Raw genomic sequence first — 26112 nt, 5'->3', positions numbered from 1 at the left:
GTGGTGAGTGACTCTGCTGTCCTGGCGTCGTGGGGGAGCTTGTTCCACCACTGGGGTGCCAGAGCAGCGAACAGTTTTGACTGGGCTGAGCGGGAACTGTGCTTCCGCAGAGGTAGGGGGGCCAGCAGGCCAGAGGTGGATGAACGCAATGCCCTCGTTTGGGTGTAGGGACTGATCAGAGCCTGAAGGTAAGGAGGTGCCGTTCCCCTCACTGCTCCGTAGGCAAGCACCATGGTCTTGTAGCAGATGCGAGCTTCAACTGGAAGCCAGTGGAGTGTGCGGAGGAGCGGGGTGACGTGAGAGAATTTGGGAAGGTTGAACACCAGACGGGCTGCGACATTCTGGATGAGTTGCAGGGGTTTAATGGCACAGGCAGGGAGCCCAGCCAACAGCGAGCTTGGTGGTGCCCTTGCTTAGTGGTGTTGCAGACTCTGGGGCCTTTCAGAACAAGTATATATATACTGAGATCATGTGACAGATCATGTGACACTTAGATTCCACACAGGTGGACTTTATTTCACTAATTATGTGACTTCTGAAGGTAATTGGTTGCGCCAGATCTTATTTAGGTGCTTCATAGCAATGTGGGTGAATACATATGCACGCACCACTTTTCCATAATTTTTTTGGGAGAATTTTTTGAAACAAGTAATTTTTTTCATTTCGCTTCACCAATTTTGACTATTTTGTGTATGTCCATTACATGAAATCCAAATAAAAATCCATTTCAATTACTGGTTGTAATGCAACAAAATAGGAAAAATGCTAAGGGGGATGAATACTTTTGCAAGCACTGTACCTTTGATCTTGTATAATTATGTCTAGAGACAGGACAATGTTACAGAAACTAATAAAACATCTAAATAGAATATGATAAAAAATGAATAATCTGATAATCCTATTTAAATGTAAACTATGATGAGATTAACACCAGCATATACATACTGTATTATCTTGGCATATTCAGCACTGTGGATTTCCAAAAACTCCCTCTATTTCCATTCCTTCTGTTCCCTGACTAAAGATTATCTTGAGTGAAACATAAAAATATATTTGCCTATAGATGTGCTCATGGGCACTGGAGTGTCCAGTACTGTGAACACTAATTCACAGTAGTAATAATAATAATTAATAACTCATAATAATTCCATTATTGGTCGTATAAACATGTGTTCTGTAAGAAAGACCTACACATCTTAAAATAATTACAATCATAACTTGGTTTAAACCATTTGTGAGAGCTAATGGTGAGGGGAAACATTACGTTTGCTAGTGCCATGGTGACTGAGGGGAGGATTGAAGAGATTACAGTAAATGAAGTGAAGCAAATTTCCTCATTCCATTTGGAGTCTGCATTTAATTGTCTTTATCTACCGAGGAGGCAGTATACCCCAAACAATCTAGAATGAGAGCAATGAGAGAGAGAGAGAGAGAGAGAGAGAGAGAGAGAGAGAGAGAGAGAGAGAGAGAGAGAGAGAGAGAGAGAGAGAGAGAGAGAGAGAGAGAGAGAGAGAGAGAGAGAGAGAGAGAGAGAGAGAGAGAGAGAGAGAGAGAGAGGAAAGAGAGAGAGAGAGAGAGAGAGAGAGAGAGAGAGAGAGAGAGAGAGCGAGAGAGAGAGAGAGAGAGAGAGAGAGAGAGAGAGAGAGAGAGAGAGAGAGAGAGAGAGAGGAGGATGATATTGTTGTGTGACACAGACCTGGTTTCAATACTATTTGAAATCATTTAGAATACGTTATCAGGGCTTGCCTGAGCTTGCCTGGCCCAATATAACTAATACAGTGGCTTGCGAAAGTATTCACCGCCCTTGGCATTTTTCCTGTTAAAATAGATTTTGTGGGGGTTTGTATCATTTGATTAACACATCATGCCTACCACTTTGAAGATGCAAAATATTTTCTATTGTGAAACAAACAAGAAATAAGACAAAAAAACAGGAAACTTGAGTGTGCATAACTATTCACCCCCCCAAAGTCAATACTTTGTAGAGCCACCTTTTGCAGCAATTACAGCTGCAAGTCTCTTGGGGTATGTCTCTATAAGCTTGGCACATCTAGCCACTGGGATTTTTGCCCATTCTTCAAAGGCAGAACTGCTCCAGCTCCTTCAAGTTGGATGGGTTCCGCTGGTGTACAGCAATCTTTAAGTCATACCACATATTCTCAATTGGATTGAGTTCTGGGCTTTGACTAGGCCATTCCAAGACATTTAAATGTTTCCCCTTAAACCACTCCCCTTAAACCACTCAACCACTAGCAGTATGCTTAGGGTCATTGTCCTGCTGGAAGGTGAACCTCCGTCCCAGTCATAAATCTCTGGAAGACTGAAACAGGTTTCCCTCAAGAATTTCCCTGGTATTTAGCGCCATATGAAAAACATCCCCACAGCATGATGCTGCCACCACCATGCTTCACTGTGGGGATTGTGTTCTCGGGGTGATGAGAGGTGTTGGGTTTGCGCCAGACATAGCGTTTTCCTTGATGGCCAAAAAGCTCAATTGTAGTCTCATCTGACCAGAGTACCTTCTTCCATATGTTTGGGGAGTCTCTCACAAAGTGGTCCTATGGACAGATACTCCAATCTCCTCTGTGGAGCTTTGCAGCTCCTTCAGGGTTATCTTTGGTCTCTTTGTTGCCACTCTGATTAATGCCCTCCTTGCCTGGTCCATGAGTTTAATGGGCGGCCCTCTCTTGACAGGTTTGTTCTGGTGCCATATTCTTTCAATTTTATAATAATGGATTTAATGGTGCTCCATTGGATGTTCAAAGTTTCAGATATTTTTTTATAACCCAACCCTGATCTGTACTTCTCCACAACTTTGTCCCTGACCTGTTTGGAGAGCTCCTTGGTCTTCATGGTGCCGCTTGCTTGGTGGTGCCCCTTGCTTAGTGGTGTTGCAGACTCTGGGGCCTTTCAGAACAGGTGTATATATACTGTGACATTTAGATTGCACACAGGTGGACTTTATTTAACTAATTATGTGACTTCTGAAGGTAATTGGTTACACCAGATATTATATAGGGGCTTCATAGCAAAGTGGGTGAATACATATGCATGCACCACCTTTCCATTATTTTGTTTTTAGATTTTTTTTAAACAAGTACTTTTTGGACTATTTTGTGTATGTCCATTACATGACATCCAAATATACATCCATTTAAATGACAGGTTGTAATGCAACAAAATAGTAAAAATGCCAAGGGGGATGAATACTTCTGCAAGGCACTGTAGAAGTCACACAACTGCAAACCCTGCCCATCTGTCACTTCAGGCAGGCTAAAGCAAAAGCCAAAAGTATTTGAAAGATTTAAAATACTATTTGAACTCAGGTCTGATTGTCTTTAACCAACATGATGCTAGCTACATTACAGTAGGTGAGAGAGCGTGTCAGTAGATAATTATTTGCAGAGAGAAAGTATAGATTAACCTTCATTTGTTCGAGAGAGAGAGAGAGATAAAGATGTACGACTGATTCTCATTTTACCTTCGCTTTCTCATTGTCCTGTCCTACTTTGACCTAAAGTTACAGAAAAGGTGTTGTACTGTAGGCGTTGTTATGTAATGTTATTATACCGTTCTGTACTGTAGTGGAGTTGATTGTCCAATGTAATCTTGTTGACTCTGGTTTGTGCTCAATCTGCTACGCTGACACTATGATCAAATAGGTTTTATATTCCATATTCCATCTCACCCAGGGTCACAAATAGTCTTAATAAACAATTTATAGAACCAGTTCATGCTGATATCCAATAAATGCTGATTGCTTACAACTGCATACACATACACACAGTAGGCCTATACAGTGGACCATACGTCAATAAGTACCAACTTATAGACAGCTGGTTGCAATTGATTTTGCTAGTGGGAGAAATCCACCCATTGATGTCTGTCATTGTGTCCCCACATTACCCAGAAGACAGCATCAAACCATGCTGCTCGCCCAATAATCCTCTACTCTGTCTAGGATACCCAGGGTCAACAGATAGACAGAGCACGCTAAGATGCAGAGAGAGAGAGAGAGAGAGAGAGAGAGAGAGAGAGAGAGAGAGAGAGAGAGAGAGAGAGAGAGAGAGAGAGAGAGAGAGAGAAATAAATCTACTTTAAAACCAAGTGACAGTCTCAAGGAATGTAGCCTTGTGGGCTGATAACATATGACTTCACCACCTGTGAGGATGACATGACATGTTTGCATATCCCCTCCTTCAAAAGGTAGTGGCCGTCAGGCGTCATCGAATTTCTTGTCTACCTCCCAAAAGGCACCTTATTCCCTACATAGTGCACTACTTTTGACCAGACCGCTATGTGCCCTGATCAAAAGCAGTGCACTGCATAGGGAACCGGCTGCCAGCCGCACTCAAGTACATACAGCGGACGACTGCATCTTAATTTATGAGTCCGAAACGCCAATCCAGTCCACATTGTCGCCATTGTTTGAGAAGGGCAATCTAATTAAAACAGCAAATGGAAAAGGGGTGGGGGGGGGGGGGGGGGGGTGGAATCGGCATGGTTACAGCTTAATGCGAACAAGTCCACGTTGTCTTTATTCCAATGAGTTAATGAGGTTCTGGACAGAGTGCAAAAACAATTCCATCACTGCTTTTGTCTTCTACAGACCACCGAGGGAAAATGAGCTGTCAAGAGAATCTTAATGGCAACAGGGGTTCGTCTGCAGGGGCACGGGTGAAATATGACTAGCTGTGAACCCTGTATGTGGGTGCACTACTTTTGACCCGGGGTCTGGTCAAATGTAGTGCACTACGTAGGGAATAGGACGCCATTTGTGATGCACACCTAGTCTCATCTTAATGAAGACTCAACAGCAGGGTGAGTGCCCTACAAGTTTTAATAAAATGGACAGAAAAAGATGTGATGTCTCACGTTGACATTCTGTTCCTAATAATGACAGCTGCTCTTGAGAGAAGGATTGGAAGGAGAACATCTTGATTTGTGGGCCTCAAGGCAGTGTAGAGTGTTTCATTATGGAGCTTGGCATGTAATACATTCAGGGTACCTTGTAAGAGATTGATATCAACTGAATGTCATAATTGATTTAAGATGACTCCCATGATGATTTTGATGGAGGTGGGGAACAACAGTATCCAAATACAACTAATCTCTGCTGCATACTAGCTATTACTACTGCACATGACACTAATTATTACAATTTGAATTTAGGCTAGTACCTCTCATGTCATTTATTTAATGATATCATTCCTATGGCAGGACCCACACATTTTATCTGATCCAGCTCTTATGTTTGATCCTTCTGGTTGCTGATGAAAGGATAGTATAGAACCAGAGCTCCCTGCTTTGAAACGCCAACAGCTTGACTCACTCATTTCATTATGTTCATGAATTAAAATATTTTTCGATTCTGTCCCTAACATTCATTCATATGGTGATGATGCTCACCTGCAGTAATGTACAGTCTCTTATTCTACGGGGGAGTCCCCCACAATACACCTGTGTCCCGCTCAGTCCTGCAGTATCATTGAATGAGTCCAAATGGCACACTCTGGGCACTGGTCAAAAGTAGGGAACTATATAGGGAATAGGAAGCCATTTGGGACGGATATTTGTGAAAAATACACTGCAGTGGTAATGTGGGTATCTTGGAGAGTAGAGACTGTAGGCAACAACACATCTGCCATGCTGACCATCAACACGGGGGGCCCCTCAGGGGTGTGTGCTTAGTCACCTACTGTACTCCCTGTTCACCCATGACTGTGTGGCCACGCACAACTCCAACACCATCATTAAGTTTGCTGACGACACGACGGTGGTAGGCCTGATCACCGACAATGATGAGACAGCCTATAGGGAGGAGGGCCGAGCACACACCCATCGTGCTCCCGAGTGGCGCAGCGGTCTAAGGCACTGAATCTCAGTGCTAGAGGCGTCACTACAGACCCTGGTTCAATTCCAGGCTGTATTACAATCCGGCCGTGATTGTGGGTCCCATAGGGCAGCGCACAATTGGCCCAGTGTCGTCCAGGTTTGGCCTGGGTAGGCCGTCTATGTAAATAAGAATTTGTTCTTAACTGACTTCCCTGGTTAAATAAAATATGGGGTTGTAGTGGAGCGGGTCCAGAGCTACAAGTGTCCACATCACTAACAAACTATTATGGTTCACACCAACACAGTCGTGCCTCTTCCCCTCAGGAGGCTGAAAATATTTGGTATGGGCCCTCAGATCCTCAAAAAGTTCTACAGCTGCACCATTGAGAGCATCTTACCTAATGCATCACCGCCTGGTATGGCAAATGATTGGCCTCTGACGTCAAGGCGCTACAGAGGGTAGTGTGTACAGCCCAGTAGATCACTGGGGCCGAGCTCCCTTCCATCCAGGACCTCTATACCAGGCGGTGTCAGTGGAAGGCCCTAAAAATTGTCTAAGACTCCAGCCACCCAAGTCATAGATTGTTCTATTCACAATCCTGAATGAATTGTGAATAGTGATTAGTGAGAACGTTACAGACGCACAAATATCATACCCCCAAGACATGCTAACTTCTCACCATGACAATAACAGGGGAGGTTAGCATTTTTTGGGCGGTATGATATTTGTGCGTCTAACTTTTTTCACTCATCATTATTCACGATTCAATCAGGATTATCTGTAATCATGGTAGTATCCACATTCATGTAAAAGTGTTTAGAAACATATTATATTCTTCTTTACAATAACAGTGACTCCAAAATGACACAATACATTATTTACCATTCATTTCTATTGGGGACAAAATAATCTGAAACCCAACCAAAACAAATAACAAATGCATCCAACAAATGTGTAGAGTCACAAGCTTGGTGTGGTCATAACATGCTATGACTATGGGACCAAATTCTTAACTTTTGACTACTTTAATATACATACAGTATAAGTGAATTTGTCCCAATACTTTTGCTACCTTAAAATGGGGGACTACGTACAAAAAGGGTTAATCAAAGGGTTCATCAGATATGGATGAAAATACCCTCAAATGAAAGCTTTAACGTCATAGTCATTGTCTGATTTCAAACTGTTGTGTAGAGCCAAAGCCAAAGGAAGAAAAACATGCTTCACAGTCCCAATAATTACAGCCGGCACCATATGTTAGTTACTATGTCAGACGCGTATACTAAAATCACTGTTTGCATCTTTGGCAGAGTGCTAGCACACAGGCTTCAGGGGATTATTGCTCAATTGCATAAGTTATATTTCATCAGGTCCTTTGTGTCTTCTATTGCATTTGAACAGGAATCATTCAGCTACTAATGCAAACAATTGGAAAACGAGAATGTCTTATGTTGCATCAACTAAACTGTCCCTTAGTGGTAGAGAATGCTTGCCCCCTGGACGTTGTGTCCTGAAGTTTGTATGGTTCTCATAAGTTTCCTAATCACAAACATTTTATATATATATATATATATATATATATACAGTGAGGAAAAAAAGTTTTTGATCCCCTGCTGATTTTGTACGTTTGCCCACTGACAAAGAAATTATCAGTCTATAATTTTAATCGTAGGTTTATTTGAACAGTGAGAGACAGAATAACAACAAAATAATCCAGAAAAACGCATGTCAGAAATGTTATAAATTGATTTGCATTTTAATGGGGGAAATAAGTATTTGACCCCCTCTCAATCAGAAAGATTTCTGGCTCCCAGGTGTATTTTATATAGGTAAGTCTTCAAGGGAATGCTCCTAATCTCATCTTGTTAAATGTATAAAAGACACCTGTCCACAGAAGCAATCAATCAATCAGATTCCAAACTCTCCACCATGGCCAAGACCAAAGAGCTCTCCAAGGATGTCAGGGACAAGATTGTAGACCTACACAAAGCTGGAATGGGCTACAAGACCATCGCCAAGCAGCTTGGTGAGAAGGTGAAAACTTGGTGTGATTATTCGCAAATGGAAGAAACACAAAAGACCTGTCAATCTCCCTCGGCCTGGGGCTCCATGCAAGATCTCACCTCGTGGAGATGCAATGATCATGAGAACGGTGGGGAATCAGCCCAGAACTACACAGGAGGATCTTGTCAATGATCTCAAGGCAGCTGGGACCATAGTCACCAAGAAAACATTTGGTAACACACTACGCCGTGAAGAACTGAAATCCTGCAGTGCCCGCAAGGTCCCCCTGCTCAAGAAAGCACATATACAGGCCCGTCTGAAGTTTGCCAATGAACATCTGAATGATTCAGAGGAGAACTGGGTGAAAGTGTTGTGGTCAGATGAGACCAAAATTGAGCTCTTTGGCATCAACTCAACTCGCTGTGTTTGGAGGAGGAGGAATGCTGCCTATGACCCCAAGAACACCATCCCCACCGTCAAACATGGAGGTGGAAACATTGTGCTTTGGGGGTGTTTTTCTGCTAAGGGGACAGGACAACTTCACCGCATCAAAGGGACGATGGACAGGTCAATGTACCGTCAAATCTTGGGTGAAAACCTCCTTCCCTGAGCCAGGGCATTGAAAATGGGTCGTGGATGGGTATTCCAGCATGACAATGACCCAAATCACACGGCCAAGGCAACAAAGGAGTGGCTCAAGAAGAAGCACATTAAGGTCCTGGAGTGGCCTAGCCAGTCTCCAGACCTTAATCCCATAGAAAATCTGTGGAGGGAGCTGAAGGTTTGAGTTGCCAAACGTCAGCCTCGAAACTTTAATGACTTGGAGAAGATCTGCAAAGAGGAGTGGGATAAAATCCCTCCTGAGATGTGTGCAAACCTGGTGGCCAACTACAAGAAACGTCTGACCTCTGTGATTGCCAACAAGAGTTTTGCCACCAAGTACTAAGTAATGTTTTGCAGAGGGGTGAAATACTTATTTCCCTCATTAAAATGCAAATCAATTTATAACATTTTTGACATGCGTTTTTCTGGATTTTCTCGTTGTTATTCTGTCTCTCACTGTTCAAATAAACCTACCATTAAAATAATAGACTGATCATTTCTTTGTCAGTGGGCAAACGTACAAAATCAGCAGGGGATCAAATACTTTTTTCCCTCACTGTATATATATATATATATATATATATATATATATATATATATATATATATATATATATATATATATTAGCGGGTAGATCAGCTTTAATATTGCAGATAGATTGTAGCTTCCATCAATGTAATTGTCTGCATCACTTCCAATCCATTAACAAATGGAAAGCAGTAAAGGTACAACAAAAACGACATGCATGTTACTATAACATGTGAATCTTCAATTGCACTGGATCCACTTTGTTGCCCCAAGAGTAGCTAGCCTAGGCTGCTACATGGTGAGAACATTTTCACCACTGATGCTGGTGGTGCTGTCCATGGCGCCGAAAGAACATTCTTGCAACTACACATTGATCTACCGCTAGGAGGCGCATGGTACTTAGCAATAACGACGCGGGCGGTACTGATCAAATTCCCTTGGGTTTCAGTACATCTAGCCTGCAGAGTGCACAGCGCAGGGAATTTGTTCTCTCTTGGTCCAATCAGTCTCCACAGCATGCATCAATGGAGTTTAATATTCAATCACATTTTAACTGCAGTCTTTATTACATCAAATATGTGTAATGGGCGCATCCACTCAAACGTTTCGCATGATCCCCTCAAGCTTTTTGTGCACTCCTGTGTAGCCTACTACTGTCGTTTAATGTTCACCCAATGACGGTGCACAAATTAATTAATGGGACAGTAGGCTCGGTTCTCCATTTTAAAAAAATACCTTGATGGTTAATTTGGCGAATGCTAAACGGTGATGAAGATTTGGGAGATTTCTATCAGAGTAGAATTGTGTACTACCTTTTACTGTAATAACAAAAGCTTACATATTTACAGGAAAGATATTAAAATCATGTTCAGTCAAATGCTGCTTCTCCATGCAATCCGGATGGGCGAGTCACAAACATCTCTATTCCGCCTGTAATGCTGGTCTGTCAGAACAGCGTTGCCCCTTCCCTACCATTTTGCCCTGTCCCATAAGTAGGCTAGCCGTTCACCTGCACAGTGTATTTTTTTTTGAATGTTTTCGTATGCATGTGCGTGCTTGAGCATTACATTTACATTTTAGTCATTTAGCAGACGCTCTTATCCAGAGCGACTTACATGAGCAATTAGGGTTAAGTGCCTTGCTTAAGGGCACATCGACAGATTTTTCACCTAGTCGGCTCGGGGATTAGAACCAGCGACCTTTCGGTTACTGGCACAACGCTCTTACCCACTAAGCTACCTGCCGCCCTAGCATGTCTGATCCAAATAGATTCCCCGCACGTCAAGCCACCCGTATCTTATAAAACATTCATTAGCGCGCAGTCCCTGATCCAGACCATAAAACATTAATCTTTGAATTCTCTCTCTCTCTCTATCTCTCGCTCTCTCGCTCGCTCACCGCCCCGCCCTCTCTTTTTTTGCGACCCCCATGCAAACCCATATTGTACCGCGCAGGACAGAGCGGCCAATATCCAAACACATTTACATGTACATCGGAATACGGCCAGTTAGAAATCCGACAGGATGTGTACATCAGTAGCCTATCCATGGAGTCCTTTCTGATTTTTCTGTCTCTTTTAGATTTTCCCAATTTTGGAACTTAGAGCTCTTTGTGTGTTTTTTTGTTGCTTGTTGGTGCGTCCTTTTGGAGTGTTGTTCTACGCTCTGCGTTGTGTGTTGGTTGAGAGGTCCCCGTTTGGATATTATACAGTCCTTGTCTCGCTCCCACTGGCCCAAATGACTGTGCGCGGTTCCAGCCGGAGACGTTGTTCTCCAGTCGGCTTCAGCAGGGAAACCTCTGGCTAAAGTTTGAATGTAACGGTGACTGGGAGGTCCGTTACTACACAGTGCCCTGGATTTGCAATTATCAATCGATTGCAACTGAAGAGCGGATATACAGTCTCCGCAAACAGGCTTCCTCTGCTGGATTTATTCAACTACTGGATTTTTTCAAAAATCATGAAGACCAGTCTTGTTGAGGGTAAGTACACAGACAACATCCCATAAAGTTTATTCTAGGTTACATTGACTAGAATGATGCAGGTACGCGATCGTATATGAGGACACACCAATAAAATCGAAATCGAGCAATGTCATTGTCCTCCGCATTTTACTACCAACTGGAGAAGGGAACTTGGATGGGAGCGCGCGGAACCCCTAGAAATCAATTGAAGGTTGTTTGGACCATTTGGGCTAAGAGGAAACATTTCTCATTGGATTTCGACTTGGTGAACATAATGCAATTTGACTCAGTGCTTTGTGAAAGAAAAGTTATCATCCTATTTACGCTACTCTTACCTTCATAAAACAATATAAAATAAAATAGTATCTGTTCATCTAGCTCTGACAGTATTGGATCAATAACGTTGAATATGAACATTGAGGGGGATAATTGGTAGGCTTATATTTCCTGTTGGCTATTCATCATTAATTGATTGCCGTAAGACACAACCTCACACCATGAGGGACTTTGACGTTATCAATAAAGATTACATATATCTGACATTCTACCACTAGACTATTTGGCCAAGGGACAGTTGCTTCAGTATCTTTACACACAGTTTGGAATAACAATATGACGGAGCGGATTTAGCAACCTCGCGCCTCGCCCGCATCTTCTATTTTGGCCGTCTGTGCCATGGCCATTAGGAGCTGCTCTTTGATGAAGTCTGCAGATGGTCTGCTTTAATGCTTAGACCAGTCGGATTATATCGCTCTTTTTCCAACTGCTTTACCCTTAATTGATGGTTTAGTGGTGGCCTGGGCTATGGCTGTAACCAGTGTGACAACAGAGGGCAATGGGGTTTAGAGGGAAGGTGATTCTTAATGATTGTGGGTCGGGAGAGATCCAGATTTGTGATCATGTAGCAGTAAGATAAATGGCATAATTGGTTGAGGGAGGGGGGCATATCATAACTTCACACACATGCACACACGCACACACACACGCACGCACGCACACACACGTACAGACAGACAGACAGATCCAAGCCCATTCTGCTTACGCAATATGTTGTGTACACTCCTATGGCCTCATGTTGTTCATTACTGGGCTAAAAACAGAAGATTATAGGAGGAAAGCAGCAGATTACAGTAGACTACAGTGTGTTTGTATTCCACAACTCCAAATCAAACAGGCATGTATTTGTTTATTCCATTTGATATACTCACAGCTGATGCCAATTCATTTGTATCTCATCCCATTTCATTGGCATGTAACATGGAATGCTCCCAAGTGTTCTATGAGCTAAGGTTCATCATTCACTTTCTGTTGTGATCTACAAGTAGGTGTAAAGACACACCAGCAAACGTCTGATGATATTTCAGTGGGGTTGTGCAGTTGTAATTTGTATACCTCAAAGGCCATTAGGCCTACTTTGAATATTATATTCATAAATTAGGCTGTCATGTCATGTTTATTAAACTGTCACAGCTAAGGTTTAATGTATTCAATTTCTCATTCAGACAGCATATGATCAAATACCAACTACCTCTCCTGGAATAACACCATTATGTGTATATACAGTATATTTATATTCTGATCTCTGACATTGCTCATTCTGATTTTTCTTAATCTTCTTAATTTTTTTCTAATTTTTTCTGGATTATGTGTGTATTTTTGTATTAGATTTTTCTAGCTATTACTGCAATGTTGGAGCTAGAAACCCAAGCATTTCTCTACACCTGTGATAATATTTGCAAATCTGTGTACGCAACTAAGAAACATTGATTTGATTTGAGCTGCTGCTCTGGGGCTTCTTTTTTTATTTTCTGTCAAGCAAAGCCAATAGAAGACAAACAAATGGATAAATCCATTATATAGAGCTGAATGCTTTCGTTTCATGAGCTTTGAAACCAAACAATGAGGGCTTTTTTCAATGAGTTATCTTTTGGCAACACTGTGTTTTGGCAACACTGTGCAAGGAAAATATGCCTTTTGCTCTATTTTTGTAAATAGGCTGCTTGAAGTGACAAGATATGAGGAAGCGGGATTAATTGTTTGGAATATTAGAGTTGAAAGAAAGATGGCAGAGAATCATGAATAACAAAATTTGATTAGCATATAAGCTGCATTAGGTATGATCAAACCTCACATAGGTATAAATTCACAATGAGACATGGCAGCTTCTGTATTCTAAAAGGGAATTTGAAATAAATGTCTGTTTGTGTTTGTATGGCCGTGTTTGAGAGGCAGTGGGATAGAGGGAAGAGAGAGAGGGAAGAGACGAGCAAGAGAGAGAGAGAGAGAGAGAGAGAGAGAGAGAGAGAGAGAGAGAGAGAGAGAGAGAGAGAGAGAGAGAGGTGTTATAGAGATAGAGAGCCTGGAAGGAAAGGGGGAGAGACAAGGGAAGCCGTTATAGAGAGGTGTATGAGAGAGGTGTGTGTGAGAGGTGTGTGTGAGAGGTGTGTGTGAGAGGTTTGTGTGAGAGCGTGAGAGAGTTTATTATTACCTAGCTCAAATACTATGTGAGTGAATTCTCCTCAATGTTTCCTATTAGAAGAGAATACATTCTGCCAATGTATTAGTCATGCATCTTAAAGCTTTGGAGTGTGCATATTATGAACAATGTGGTTGAGAGACAGAGAGACAGAGAGAGAGAGAGAGAGCAAGAGAGAGAGAAAAAGAAAGAGAGAGAGAGAGAGAGAGAGAGAGAGAGAGAGAGAGAGAGAGAGAGAGAGAGAGAGAGAGAGAAAGAGATAGAGAGAGATAAAACAAACAAGTTGCCTCCACCCTTTCCCCACCATGCAATGCAGTCCCATGTGGATCAATATAGTGCTGAGAAAAGGTGTTGCATGCGTGTGCTCGGCCAATGAAACAGAGGCAGAACTCTTCCCGTCAGGGTTGAGCTAAACCTCCCAGGGGTCAACTGCAGTCAACAGGATTGTCTTCAGCACAACATATGTTTTGGCATTAAGCTGATACGCAACCCAAGACCCAATTACAGTTGGAGGAAGGAAACACAACACTTTAGCCCGGAAAACTGACTGTGCGCTATATAAAAAATACATGACCAGACTGGCTGTGGCTGGAAAAGATTGGTTGAGTCAACATTGTGTTCTTACTTCCCACGTTATTTCACCAGAGCATTTTTAAACGTAATCACATTCTATCACGTTGCATCAAAGTGCCTTTTTAAATTGAATTTGCTAGATGTCAATGCTCATAGCGTGTGTCTCAATGTAAACCAGGATCTTTCAAGATTTGGTTGATTTCAAATTGAATTCATGTTTGAATGAATTGAAGGTTGATCTGGTGATGTCTTTGCCCAGTGGGAAGTGAGTTTTCTACAATAGCTTGTGGAATGTAGGATCTTATTTTGAGCCAGTTTGCTACAGCAGGAAAATAATACTGCAGCAACGTGTAATGTGAATTATTATGTGGATTATAATGAATGGACATTTTTTGTAGGGGTTGATGCATTTGTCGTTAGGGAAAATCAAATCTGACATTTAAAAGTGGAACTTACAAACATTAGAAGCCTTTTTAAACCTTGAATAAATTACAGGTTTGCATTTCCTGCTATGCAGGAAAATTCTCAGCAACAAAAGAGTGATCAAATTAAGATCCTACATCTGTACAACCACCATGTACTAGTGCGGTATAAGTGCAGTCAACCCTGATGAAAGCTACATGCCAGTGGGTTCAACAATAAAGAAGCACTTTTGAAGTTAACTTCCGTTGTCCTGCAAGAGTGGCTGAGTATTTTCTTCAGCTTGCTCTTGTGTTTGTGCACCTTGGCTGTAAAGCAAGGTAAAAACAAGTATTCTTCTTTCCTTTTTTCAAGTACGGTATTCAACAGATTTGTATAGCTCTTAAATTGACACCATCTGAGTGAATCCTTCTTCAAAGTCTTTGATGGCTATAATACAGTGGAGATTGCTGAGGGGAGGACAGCTCGTAATAATGGCTGGAACGGAGCTAATGGAATGGCATCAAACACCTGGAAACCATGTGTTTGATGTATTTGATACCATTCCACTGAATCCGCTCCAGCCATTACCACAAGCCCATCCTCCCAAATGAAGGAGCCACCAACCTCCTGTGCTATAATAGACGAAACACAAGGTGACAATGAACGGTTAAAGGCAGCGGGTGGCAATTTCCCAACGATTGTACATCGATGTCGCTCGTTCTTCTTTGGGGTGTGTCTGAGCATTAAGGTCAAGTGTCTTTAAATGTGACCTAAATCTTGAGTAACAGCATCACATTCGACACCAGAGACCTCCTTCTCCCAATGTGCATAAATGGCCAGCAAGATGATACCCTCCCATAGGGAATACCCTTGGTCCTAGACATGTGCAGGAGGTCGTAGTTAGTGGCTAGTTTTGGATTGCATTGGTAGAAAGTCTCTGCAGATTGGCAATCTTAAGGGTAATGGTTGCATCCGAAATGGCACTCTATTCCCTATATAGTGCACTATAGGCCCTGGTCAAAAGTAGTGCACTATATAGGGAATAGGGTGCCATTTGCGACACAGCCAATGTTCAGTGAATCCTGATGAGCACCAGTTCTTCAGGGGAACCCTTTTAATTGGTTCAGCAGGCTAGCCCTCATGAATCGCAGTGTTGTTGTATACACAGCGAGAGAGAGAGAGAGAGAGAGAGAGAGAGAGAGAGGCCCCAGAACCATCCTGTAGGTTAGCCCATGTCTTCCAAACCCGTCATTACTAATCAGTAGACAGAGACTAAGAGGATAAACGAAGAAAATTATATTTGTTTATGCGGAAGAAAAACCAAAGGCTGAACTGAGAAAATGGAATATGAAATTCATGCAGATTATAGGGTTCTAATCCCCTCTTTGGGTTATCGCCTGACTGTTGGAATTTAGAATTTGGAAGGGACAACTTGAATTAGAATTTCCAGGATGCTACAGCCTATGAGAAATGATGTGCCTCCCTCGACTGACCGACATAGGTCATACAATATAAGACTTGGCTGTTTCTTCTGGGTAGGGCCAATATCCTGTCCAAGCACCGGGCTGAAAATTCAGTTACACAACACTGGTGGCACATTCATTTGTGTGCTTAAAAACTCCACTCTAACATAAACGGTATCATCATCTTTTAAAGAAGCCTACTCATGGCAGGCAAGATCAAACATCAACAGTAACATCGTGAAATATTAGGACCCACGTCACATACAGTGCAAGGGACCGTATGCAGAACAGATGCTCAGTTTAGATATGATACATCATACAGCCAACAAACCGAGTAACCACACGAACGCCCCTGGGGCAATCCACTACGTCACTATCTCCAGCAGGAGCGCAACTTTGGTTTTAGAAGTGGGGGGGGGGGGGGGGACATAAATATATATTTGTAGTATTATTATTTTTATCCAGTCGGATAAACACTCCAAACAGCCTACCCGACCGCTTGGAGGAATCTGCATGGTCCTAAAGCACACCCTTGCCTAGTTTTGTATCACCTTCCAATAATACAACTGGGGGGGGGGATGGAAATGCAATTTCAGAATGTGGGGGGACATATCCCCCCCCCCCGGCCCCAGTGAAAATTGCGCCCCTGATTTCCAGTATCCATCACATATTTTTAATCTGATGCTCCTCTCACTGTATTGCTCTATCAGATATGCGTGTATACATAGGTGGATGGCTCTGTGAGCTAGCTAACTGACGGGACGGGCCATCTCGTTTTCCCGATATGGCAAGCCACTCTCAGGGGCTTCAGCAGAGCAGAGGACTTTCTGACATCTGACACACAGAGTTAATACGATGTTATCGGTACTGGCATGAGCTAGATACAGTAGAGTACCATGTCAACTAAATCAACGCTCTCTGCCACATTGGGTTAATAGTGTGTTCTATACTGGCATGAGCCACGCACTATGTCAAGTAAAGTATAACCATCCCTATCAGGATCGACCAGTGCATGTGTTGGTCCTCCCATGAAAGTTCTGACACAGTCCTGGGTCCTGTGTACTGGCACAAGGCACACACAGTATAGGACCGTGTCAACCCTATCTGACAGGTTCCAAGTCAAGTCAAGTCCCTCTGTATATACTGGACTGTTTTACACCTGCTGGATCCTGTGTATGTGACAAATAAACATTGAAACTTTAAACTTGAAGTCGTACAGGCCTGAATAGAATGACCGTTGCATGTGCTGGTGTATACCGTGTAACTTGGGTGGTTTAATCTATCTGGGCCCAATTTAACACAGCTAGTTAATGCTGTGTAGTACCGTTTCATGTCCACGAAGTTAACCCTATCTGACACAGAGGGTTAAAGCCGTGTAGTACTGTACTATGTCCATGAAGTTAACCCTATCTGACACAGAGGGTTAAAGCTGTGTAGTACTGTACTATGTCCATGAAGTTAACCCTATCTGACACAGAGGGTTAAAGCCGTGTAGTACTGTACTATGTCCATGAAGTTAACCCTATCTGACACAGAGGGTTAAAGCTGTGTAGTACTGTACTATGTCCATGAAGTTAACCCTATCTGACAAAGAGGGTTAAAGCTGTGTAGTACTGTACTATGTCCATGAAGTTAACCCTATCTGACACAGAGGGTTAAAGCTGTGTAGTACTGTACTATGTCCATGAAGTTAACCCTATCTGACAAAGAGGGTTAAAGCTGTGTCCTCGGTACTCTATTTTGGCACGTGCAGTACAGTAGTAGAATGTCAGTTAGTCAACCAGGCCTATTGGGACCAGTTCATCTGACACAGAGGGTTAATGCTATGGCACGAGCACATCCAACACAATGACAAGTCAAGTCAACCCTATGGTGACCGAACGCTGCATATCCTGTTGTATATACTTCTCATGATGATGGGTGTGTTTCAGAGCGCCGGTGCAATCGGTTCGGTTTGTGACGCTGATTATGCCACAATGGAGGGGCTGACTGATGGCCCTAGTAAATTGTTAATCAGACGGAGAAGAAGCAGCTCTTAAATTAGACGGTTGAACGGCGCCTTTGTCAGGCTGATGACTCAGTCGGCACGTAGCCAAGCGCTGATCCTTCTCTCGTCAGTCTGGGTATACTTTCCTGCCTTTTTTGTAGCCATACTGGCCTGGTACTTTAGATCACAATGGTGGAGGTTAGGACAGAGGTTAGGTAGAACTGAGCCTAGATGATTTGTAAAGAGGAGGAAGTAACTACAGTGTAACTAGACCCCACAAACTATAGCAGAGGGTTCAAATACAGGCCTTGAGGTCTGTAACACTGCTGGGTTTCATCTTTGCCAGTGGTGTACATCCTGGTGAGTTGACTCTAGTTCAGTCAATAAAATTACAATCAATCAACTACCAGGGAGGAAATAAAACCAGCAGTACTGTAGACCTAAAGGCCCGGGTTTGAACACCCCCTGTTCTACAGCAATGTTTGATCCAGACAGAGCCCCCCAGACAGAGTATATGGTGCCCTTCATATCTGATCGATCATGTTTATTGATCAGTCATAACAAAGATATGGTCACGATACCGATCATGGTTTATATGTGTCAATCTCAGTTTGTTATGATGGAAACATATGTTAATGGCTGAGTGTTAGTGGTCAGCTGGAGAGGTTTTCCATTTCTAATATCAGAGTTGACCTGCTTCGACAAGCTCTGAGTCTTTGGATGCTGGTTGTGTTTTATTAGCTGAAATGTTTCCAGCAACAAGAAGGCTGTGAAGTGATGATTAGCCTAGATCTGATAGGGAACGGATTAAGGGAAAGAACTCAAACAGTTTTTCTCTCCAGAAAGATAGATATTCATAGATATATTTCTGGCAGTGATCATCTCATTAGTATTGAGTGAAAATGTTGGTCTCTCTCTCTGAATTCCTCTGATCTACCGCCTCTATTTTGCATGAGTTGCTACTGGAAAAAATAAAGAGACCAATGGTGAATCTTTTCTTTTACAATCCTGTGATCTTTCTTCAAAGAACTCTGCACTTTTCTAGTGGTTCTATTCTATTCATTCTTAGAACCTTCCTGTTCTGTGTTCTATTCATCTTCATTCAAAATGAAGTTCAAAAGATCACTTAAAAGGGGGGTTCTTGACTTGCATATATTTCTGCATATATATATATATTTTTTCTCTCGTGAAGAACACATTCATTTCTGTATGCTGATTTCTTCTATCACGCTTTTAAAAAGGTAGCTTTCAAGTCTCTAGACCTAAACTCTGACAGATGAGCGGAAAGAGAGATACAGAGAGACACTGGAAATAAATTGATAGACAATGGATAGATGCTCAGCTTGAATGAATAGAATCACATTGCAATGCAGTGGAGGAGATTGGCGATGTGTTTCTGCTCCCTGAGCGTTGTTGGTAGTGCACAGCTGAAATATGTATGGTAAGCCCTTCAAAGGAAATAGCATTTCAGGCCGTCACTCTGCTGCTCTGGGGAAATGTATCTGTTATAGGACTGAAAGCCCATTCTGTGGGAGGGAGCAACAGCAAAATATAGACGCCAGTATCTTTCAAACAAGAATTCCCATTTCCACCAACTGATAAATAACTTTCTTTAGCTGGGCTGAATGTCTTCAATAATACTATTTCGGAGGGAATCAAGGAATAGTTTATGATGGAGAATGGTGTAGATGGAGTTTACTAAATTCACAAACTAAATGCAATACTAGAAGTTCTGTGACACTTCTTCTCAACAATGCCACTATGGATAAAGTGGTGATTGAAATGCATGTATAAATGCGTGTATAGTTAAAGTAGCCTATAACTCCAAGAAGAGCAGCCTGCAGGAGAAAGAATCTTGGTGCAGTTGATAGGAATATTTCCCTCACATCAACAAACAAGATAGTTTCAATTCTATTAACCTCAGTAGGGATGACTGAATACTGATTGTGTTGATAAAAAGACGATCAAAACCTAGTATTGAAGTGTAATGAATGAAGTCAGATTATGTCAACAGTAATCCAGCCCAGTCATCACAAAGGAAATCTGATTTCATATGTTTGTGTGATATTGGTACCATTAGAATTACAGATTTATAGGATCTCTATGTTGGATATACGAAACAGATGCATTATATAAGGAAGCAAACACCAGCTCCAATTTAAAGGCACAATCCATAATTAGTTTTTCAGCCAAATGGCAGCCCTTCCACTTGGTTTATTATAAAGCTCCATGAATGAGATCAGTCCGTGAGAACAACGTTGTTTTAACCATATTGTTATAAGGCAGTTGTACTAAGCTCGAGAGGCATATATTATTTTCCTCAAGAATATAATAGGTATTGTTAATCGAATTGAGCATTGAAGAGGTGTAAATATTGCAGATTGTACCTTTAAATGTTTCATCAGTGTTGAGAGATGTCCAAGTGAATCAGTTTCTATTGTGCGTCTTCTGAGAAGCCTAAAGTAGGTTACCCTTCTTAGAATGTACATCTGACAAGTGCAGCCAGACTCCCTTTGCCCCTTCGGTGTGTATGCTGTATAACACTCTCTCTCTCTTCTTCTCTTTTTCCCTCATGCTACCTTTCTCTCTTTCTCTCCTTCACTGTCTCTCTCACTCAACGCGCTCTCTCCCTCCTTCTCTGTCTCTCTCTGTCTCTCTCTCTCTCTCTCTCTCTCTCTCTCTCTCTCTCTCTCTCTCTCTCTCTCTCTCTCTCTCTCTCTCTCTCTCCCTCCCTCCCTCCCTTAGGTGTAAAGGCTGATTATCTAGTGTAGATATCAGGACATGCCAAATTAAATGTGACCGCAGCCACCATGCCAGACCATCCATTATAATGATATCAGTAATCTGGTGTGCTCAGGGGGAGGTGCGGGGACGAGGAGGGATCATAGGGGATCTCTTTCAATAGGCCTGATGGCTTGGCTGGCAGGAGAGCATGCAACCAGAGCTGTGGCTTTTCCATCATCAGATAAGATGGTGTGTGTGTTGTGTTCACATTGACCTCATGTCATCACCTCACCCATGGATCCCATCCATGGCCTGGCCAGAGTCAGATCACATCCAACATCACTTCCAACCCAGCATGGCAAAGCTGCTGGTTGTATTAACGTCATTTCAGCTTTGCCCTCTGCATGGGAACCAATGGCCAGGTCTTCCTGACCCGAAGCCTGGGTCATGATGAACCCTGGTCCAGTTCAACAGCTTTGTCGGAACATGATTATGAACATGATCTTGTGTGTCTGTTTTAAGCCATTTCCATGTGTGTGTGTTCGTGTGTGCCTGCATGTGAGTGTGTGTGTGTGTGTGAGTGTCTGTGTGTGTGAGTGTGTTTGTGGGCTTCATGACATGCTGTGTGGGATTATTTAGATTATTCTTCATTTTGCAGTCTGTGTGTGATGATGATGCTGGAAGAATCGATCTAATGAGAGCAGAGATTCAGAGGAGATGTCTGGGTGGCATGCTCAGTTATTCATACCGCTAATCAGAATCGGAACTTGTTTTTGCCTGTTCACTTGTTTGTTCATGTTACGAGTAAATCCAATCATCGCAGCAACTAACTTGACTGAGAAAGACAAGCGCTGCCAAAACTTTATCTCCTCCCAGTAAACAATGCTCCAAATGCCGGGGGAAAAATAAATTGTCGGAAATTAATCCTGATGATACATCATGCATGCTGTTGGATGGTAGTGTCCCCTAAACATTCTGGATTCCCGGAAACCAATGCAATCATTGCAGACATGACTTCAGATATAGCTTATTCAAAGAAAATGACCAGTGCTTTATCATCTGACTACCTTTTTTCATAATTCAAGTAATCAACTTAATTCTACTATATATAATTCACTTAAACTATTATTATGTGAGATTCAGATTTAATGCTGTTGACTTATCATTGTAATTAGTCAGCTAGCCTTACAAAACAGCTGATATTCTCTGTTCTGAGAGATGCTTGGTCTTGTAGAACATTCTGGCGGTTTCCAATGAATCTTTCAGCGGTTGTGCCATGGGTAATTGACAGGTTATGTTTTCTCTCTCTCCATCGCTCCCCGGGAAGGTATTAGAATATTGAGTTCCGTGCCTGACTGTGAAGCAATTCCCATCATGCCTTTAAGAGGCAGTGCTTGGTGGCCTGCCCGGCGGCACACCGTTCTACACCACAGAGAAATGTGAGCCAGGATAGACAGCATGCATGCACCACCTCTTGTCCCTCCCTTCTTTCACACTTACAGGCATGCATGTGTGCCTGCACACTGACTCACACACGGGTTAGGCGGTAGAGTAGAGAGAGCATATTGTCAGAAGGAGGTGCATACCATAGGCATCATGTTGGCATCTCCCACTGCTCCTATGTGTCAGGAAAAACACCATGATAGAAAGAGATGTTTTCATGTGTTGACTCCTCAGGAGAAACACCATGAAAGAGGCACCCTCCTCTGTGTGATAAAGGTGCTATGGACTCACTGTTCAGTTTATTTTTAGGTTTACACTTTTACACTTATAGTAATTTAGCATATGCTCTTATCCAGAGCGACTTACAGGAGCAATTAGGGCTAAGTGCCTTGCTCAAGGGCACATTGACAGATGTTTCACCTAGCTTAGGCATTCGAACAGGCTACCTTTCGGTTACTGGCCCAACATTCCTATCCACTAGGCTACCTGCCGGCTTCGCTCTCTGTTTTCTTGGTTTTTATCCAGCTACCGGAGCAGGGCAGCACAGGTCACCTTCATTTAGAGGTTCTGTTTCTGCCCACACTGAGGCCCTGCCATTTGTGTTTCTAAACTGAGGGGTGGGAGTTTGGGTTTTTAGTTATGTGGTAAGGGCCTCCATACAAAAGCCTGGGTGGTTTTGGGGGCGGTTAAAACACAATTCAAATGATTCAGTAGCAGTTAAGTACATTTGCCCCTAAAAACGTCATTAGACATTTGATGTCAATGTTAACAAATCAAATCAAATCAAATGTTATTGGTTACATACACATGTTTAGCAGATGTTATTGCGGGTGTAGAGAAATGCTTGTGCTTCTAGCTCCAATAGTGCAGTAATGCGGAAGCCGAGATTGAGAAGTGCTGCTTTAATTTCCCATAAATCAATGCTTGTTGCTTTTCGCTAAAACAGTTTCAGAGGCCCAACCCCCTTATAATATCAATGGTGCTGGCCTGCATTGAGTGGAATATCACTCTACATTAAAAACCATCAGCACCCATTAGCTCCATCATCCAGTGTGAATAGAGCTCACCACTGACTGGGCCGGCCATCATCCAGCAAATGGATAAATGATAGACTAGAAACTACATTACTTATGAGGGCTAGAGCAGTAAAAGTTCTGCTATCAACACCATCAGGATCTGAAAGAGTTTCTGCTGAGCAAAAGGAGCAAAAAGATCTGGGCACTTATTCATTAAGTGTCTCAGCGTAAGAGTGCTGATCTAGGATCAGGTCCCCCCTCTTTTATTCATTACGATCTGAAAATGAAAACTGATACTAGGTCAGCACACCTAATCTGATGCCCTGTTCATTCTGCTATGAGAAAATAACCAAACTCCCCATCGATAGATAATGTCTATGTTTTGTCTTGCTTTAATGAGAGGGTATAACCTTTCATCATCAGGATCAAACTGACGTTGAAACAGCTCCTCTGAAAAGGATCCCATTGTCAATAGTTTGGCACATTAATTACATTCCATTATCACTGGTATGAATAATCATTTGATATGGCCTGTCTGAGTTGCTGCCTCGCTGGCTGGCTGTTACAGGCTTTTCATTTGTTATAATTGGATAGATTCATCTGGTATATTATCACCGCCATCTCCATACAAAATACAATCCCAATGCACCATCTCTTTAGACAAACGTCGAGGGCCATAGCTATACATATTAGAAACATATTACCATATAACGACTCATCGGTCACTTAGCGGCAAACCGGCTACCTTTAACGGCTAATTAAAGCTATTAAAGAGAGCGTGAGCTGATGCGTTTTCTACGCTAGATCATGGAAACACACCGTCTCCTTTTAGTCCCAGGTCAAGATGAGAGTAATTAACTGAGTATTAAAGTCTCAGTGTGATGCGATGTGACGTTGGTTGGTTTAACAGCTCTCTCTCAGAGTGGATAGATGGAGGACGGGCCGGGCTTCTGAGCGCTGATAGAGAAACAGGATGCGTCCCAAATGGCACCCTATTCCCTATATAGAGAACTACTTTTGACCAAGGCCCTTAGGGCTTTGGTCAAAAGTGGTGCTCTATTTAGGGAATAGGGTGCCATTTGGGGAGAAACCGAGGAGAGGAGAAAGCTTATGGAGTGGTTCCCACACTTTAATTTTAAGCTCTACTTGAGGATCCTTGAAAAATCAGGCACGCATGTCTCTCTCTCTCTCTCTCGCTCTCGCTCTCCCTCTCTCTCGCTCTCTCTCTCTCTTACTCTCTCTCTCTCTCTCTCTGTTGCCCGACTCCGTAATGACACAAAGTCGAGGCGTGCGTAAAGCATTTAGCTAATGACTGAGAGAGAGAGAGAGAGAGAGAGAGAGAGAGAGAGAGAGAGAGAGAGAGAGAGAGAGAGAGAGAGAGAGAGAGCGAGAGAGGGAGAGAGAGAGAGAGAGAGAGAGAGAGAGAGAGAGAGAGAGAGAGAGAGAGAGAGAGAGAGAGAGAGAGAGAGGGAGAGAGAGAGAGAGAGAGCGAGGGAGAGGGAGAGAGAGAGAGAGAGAGCTAATCAGAGGAACATGGTTCACACGAAGCAGAGATTTGGCCGTTTTCAATTTGTTCACTTTAAACTGGTAGCGGAAAGTCACACCAGGGGAGGATGTGTATTAAGCACATCTGTTGAACCATCCATGAACTCCAGATGTCTGATTGTTTTCTGAGACTTCTTATCTGGGTTTTAGAGATTAAGACAAAACAATATTCTGAAGAATAAATACAAGATGTGGAAGACGTACATTTCCTCAGTGAAAACAATGTACTGAGCAAATGTCAAATTGGCTTTTTACCAAATTACTGTACGACAGGCCACGTATTCACCCTGCACACCCTAATTGACAAACAAACAAACCAAAACAAAGGCAAAAGTCTTCTCATGCTTTGTTGATTAAAAAAAAGCTTTTGACTCTATTTGGCATGAGGGTCTGCTGTAGAAATTGATGGAAAGCGGTGTCGGGAGACAAACATACAACATTATAAAATCCATGTATACAAACAACAAGTTTGCATTTAAAATTGGCAAAAAACACACATATTTATTTTGATGGCGTGGATGTTGATAAAGGCAGCCCCCGCACCACTTTGATTCAGAGCGGTTAGGTTAAATGCGGAAGACACATTTCAGTTGAATGCATTCAGTTGTACAACTGACTAGGTATCCATCCCCCTTTCCCTTTCCCCTTTCCCACAGGGCCGTGGTGTGAGACAGGGATGCAGCTTGAGCCCCACCCTCTTCAACATATATATCAACGAATTGGCGAAGGCACTAGAACAGTCTGCAGCACCCGGCCTCACCCTACTAGAATCTGAAGTCAAATGTCTACTTTTTGCTGATGATCTGGTGCTTCTGTCCCCAACCAAGGAGGGCCTACTGCAGCACCTAGATCTTCTGCACAGATTCTGTCAGACCTGGGCCCTGACAGTAAATCTCTGTAAGACAAAAATAATGGTGTTACAAAATCGGTCCAGTTGCCAGGACCGCAAATACAAATTCCATCTAGACACCATTGCCCTAGAGCACACAAAAAACGACACATACCTCAGCCTAAACATCAGCACCACAGGTAACTTCCACAAAGCTGTGAACGATCTGAGAGACAAGGCAAGAGCAAGAAGGGCCTTCTACACCATAAAAAGGAACATAACATTTGACATCCCAATTAGGATCTGGCTAAAAATACTTGAATCAGTTATAGAACCCATTTCCCTTTGTGGTTGTGAGGTCAGGGGTCCGTTCACCAACCAAGAATTCACAAAATGGGACAAACACCAAATTGAGACTCTGCATGCAGAATTCTGCAAAAACATCCTCCGTGTACAATGTAAAACACCAAATAATGAATGCAGAGCAGAATTAGGCCGATACCCGCATCAAATCCAGAAAGAGCCGTTCAATTCTACAACCACCTAAAAGGAAGGCAATTCCCAAACCTTCTATAACAAAGCCATCACCTACAGAGAGATTAACCTAGAGAAGAGTCCCCTAGGCAAGCTGGTCCTGGGGCTCTGTTCACAAACAGACCCCACAGAGCCCCAGGAGAGCAACAGGAACACAATTAGACCAAACCAAATCATGAGAAAACAA

The 26112-nt window shown here is 42.6% G+C and overlaps 1 protein-coding gene across 1 annotated transcript in view; it reads left to right on the top strand.

Annotated features, from left to right (window-relative positions):
• Positions 1 to 4645: 4645 nt before the first annotated feature.
• The window catches only part of LOC311144395 (reticulon-4 receptor-like), a gene marked incomplete at its 5' end in the record, with an annotated part of 70762 nt that continues 49295 nt past the window's right edge, over positions 4646 to 26112 (top strand). The window contains 2 exons of the mRNA XM_084180408.1: positions 4646 to 4677; positions 10884 to 10951. Of these exons, the coding sequence (XP_084036534.1) occupies positions 4646 to 4677; positions 10884 to 10951 (100 nt within the window). The remainder of the gene's footprint in view (positions 4678 to 10883; positions 10952 to 26112) is intronic.

Source organism: Coregonus lavaretus (assembly GCF_964263955.1).
Source record: "Coregonus lavaretus genome assembly, chromosome: 17".
Taxonomy (NCBI): Eukaryota; Metazoa; Chordata; class Actinopteri; order Salmoniformes; family Salmonidae; genus Coregonus; species Coregonus lavaretus.
Note: the sequence above shows the minus strand (reverse complement) of the source record. Positions and strands in the feature narration are given on the sequence as shown.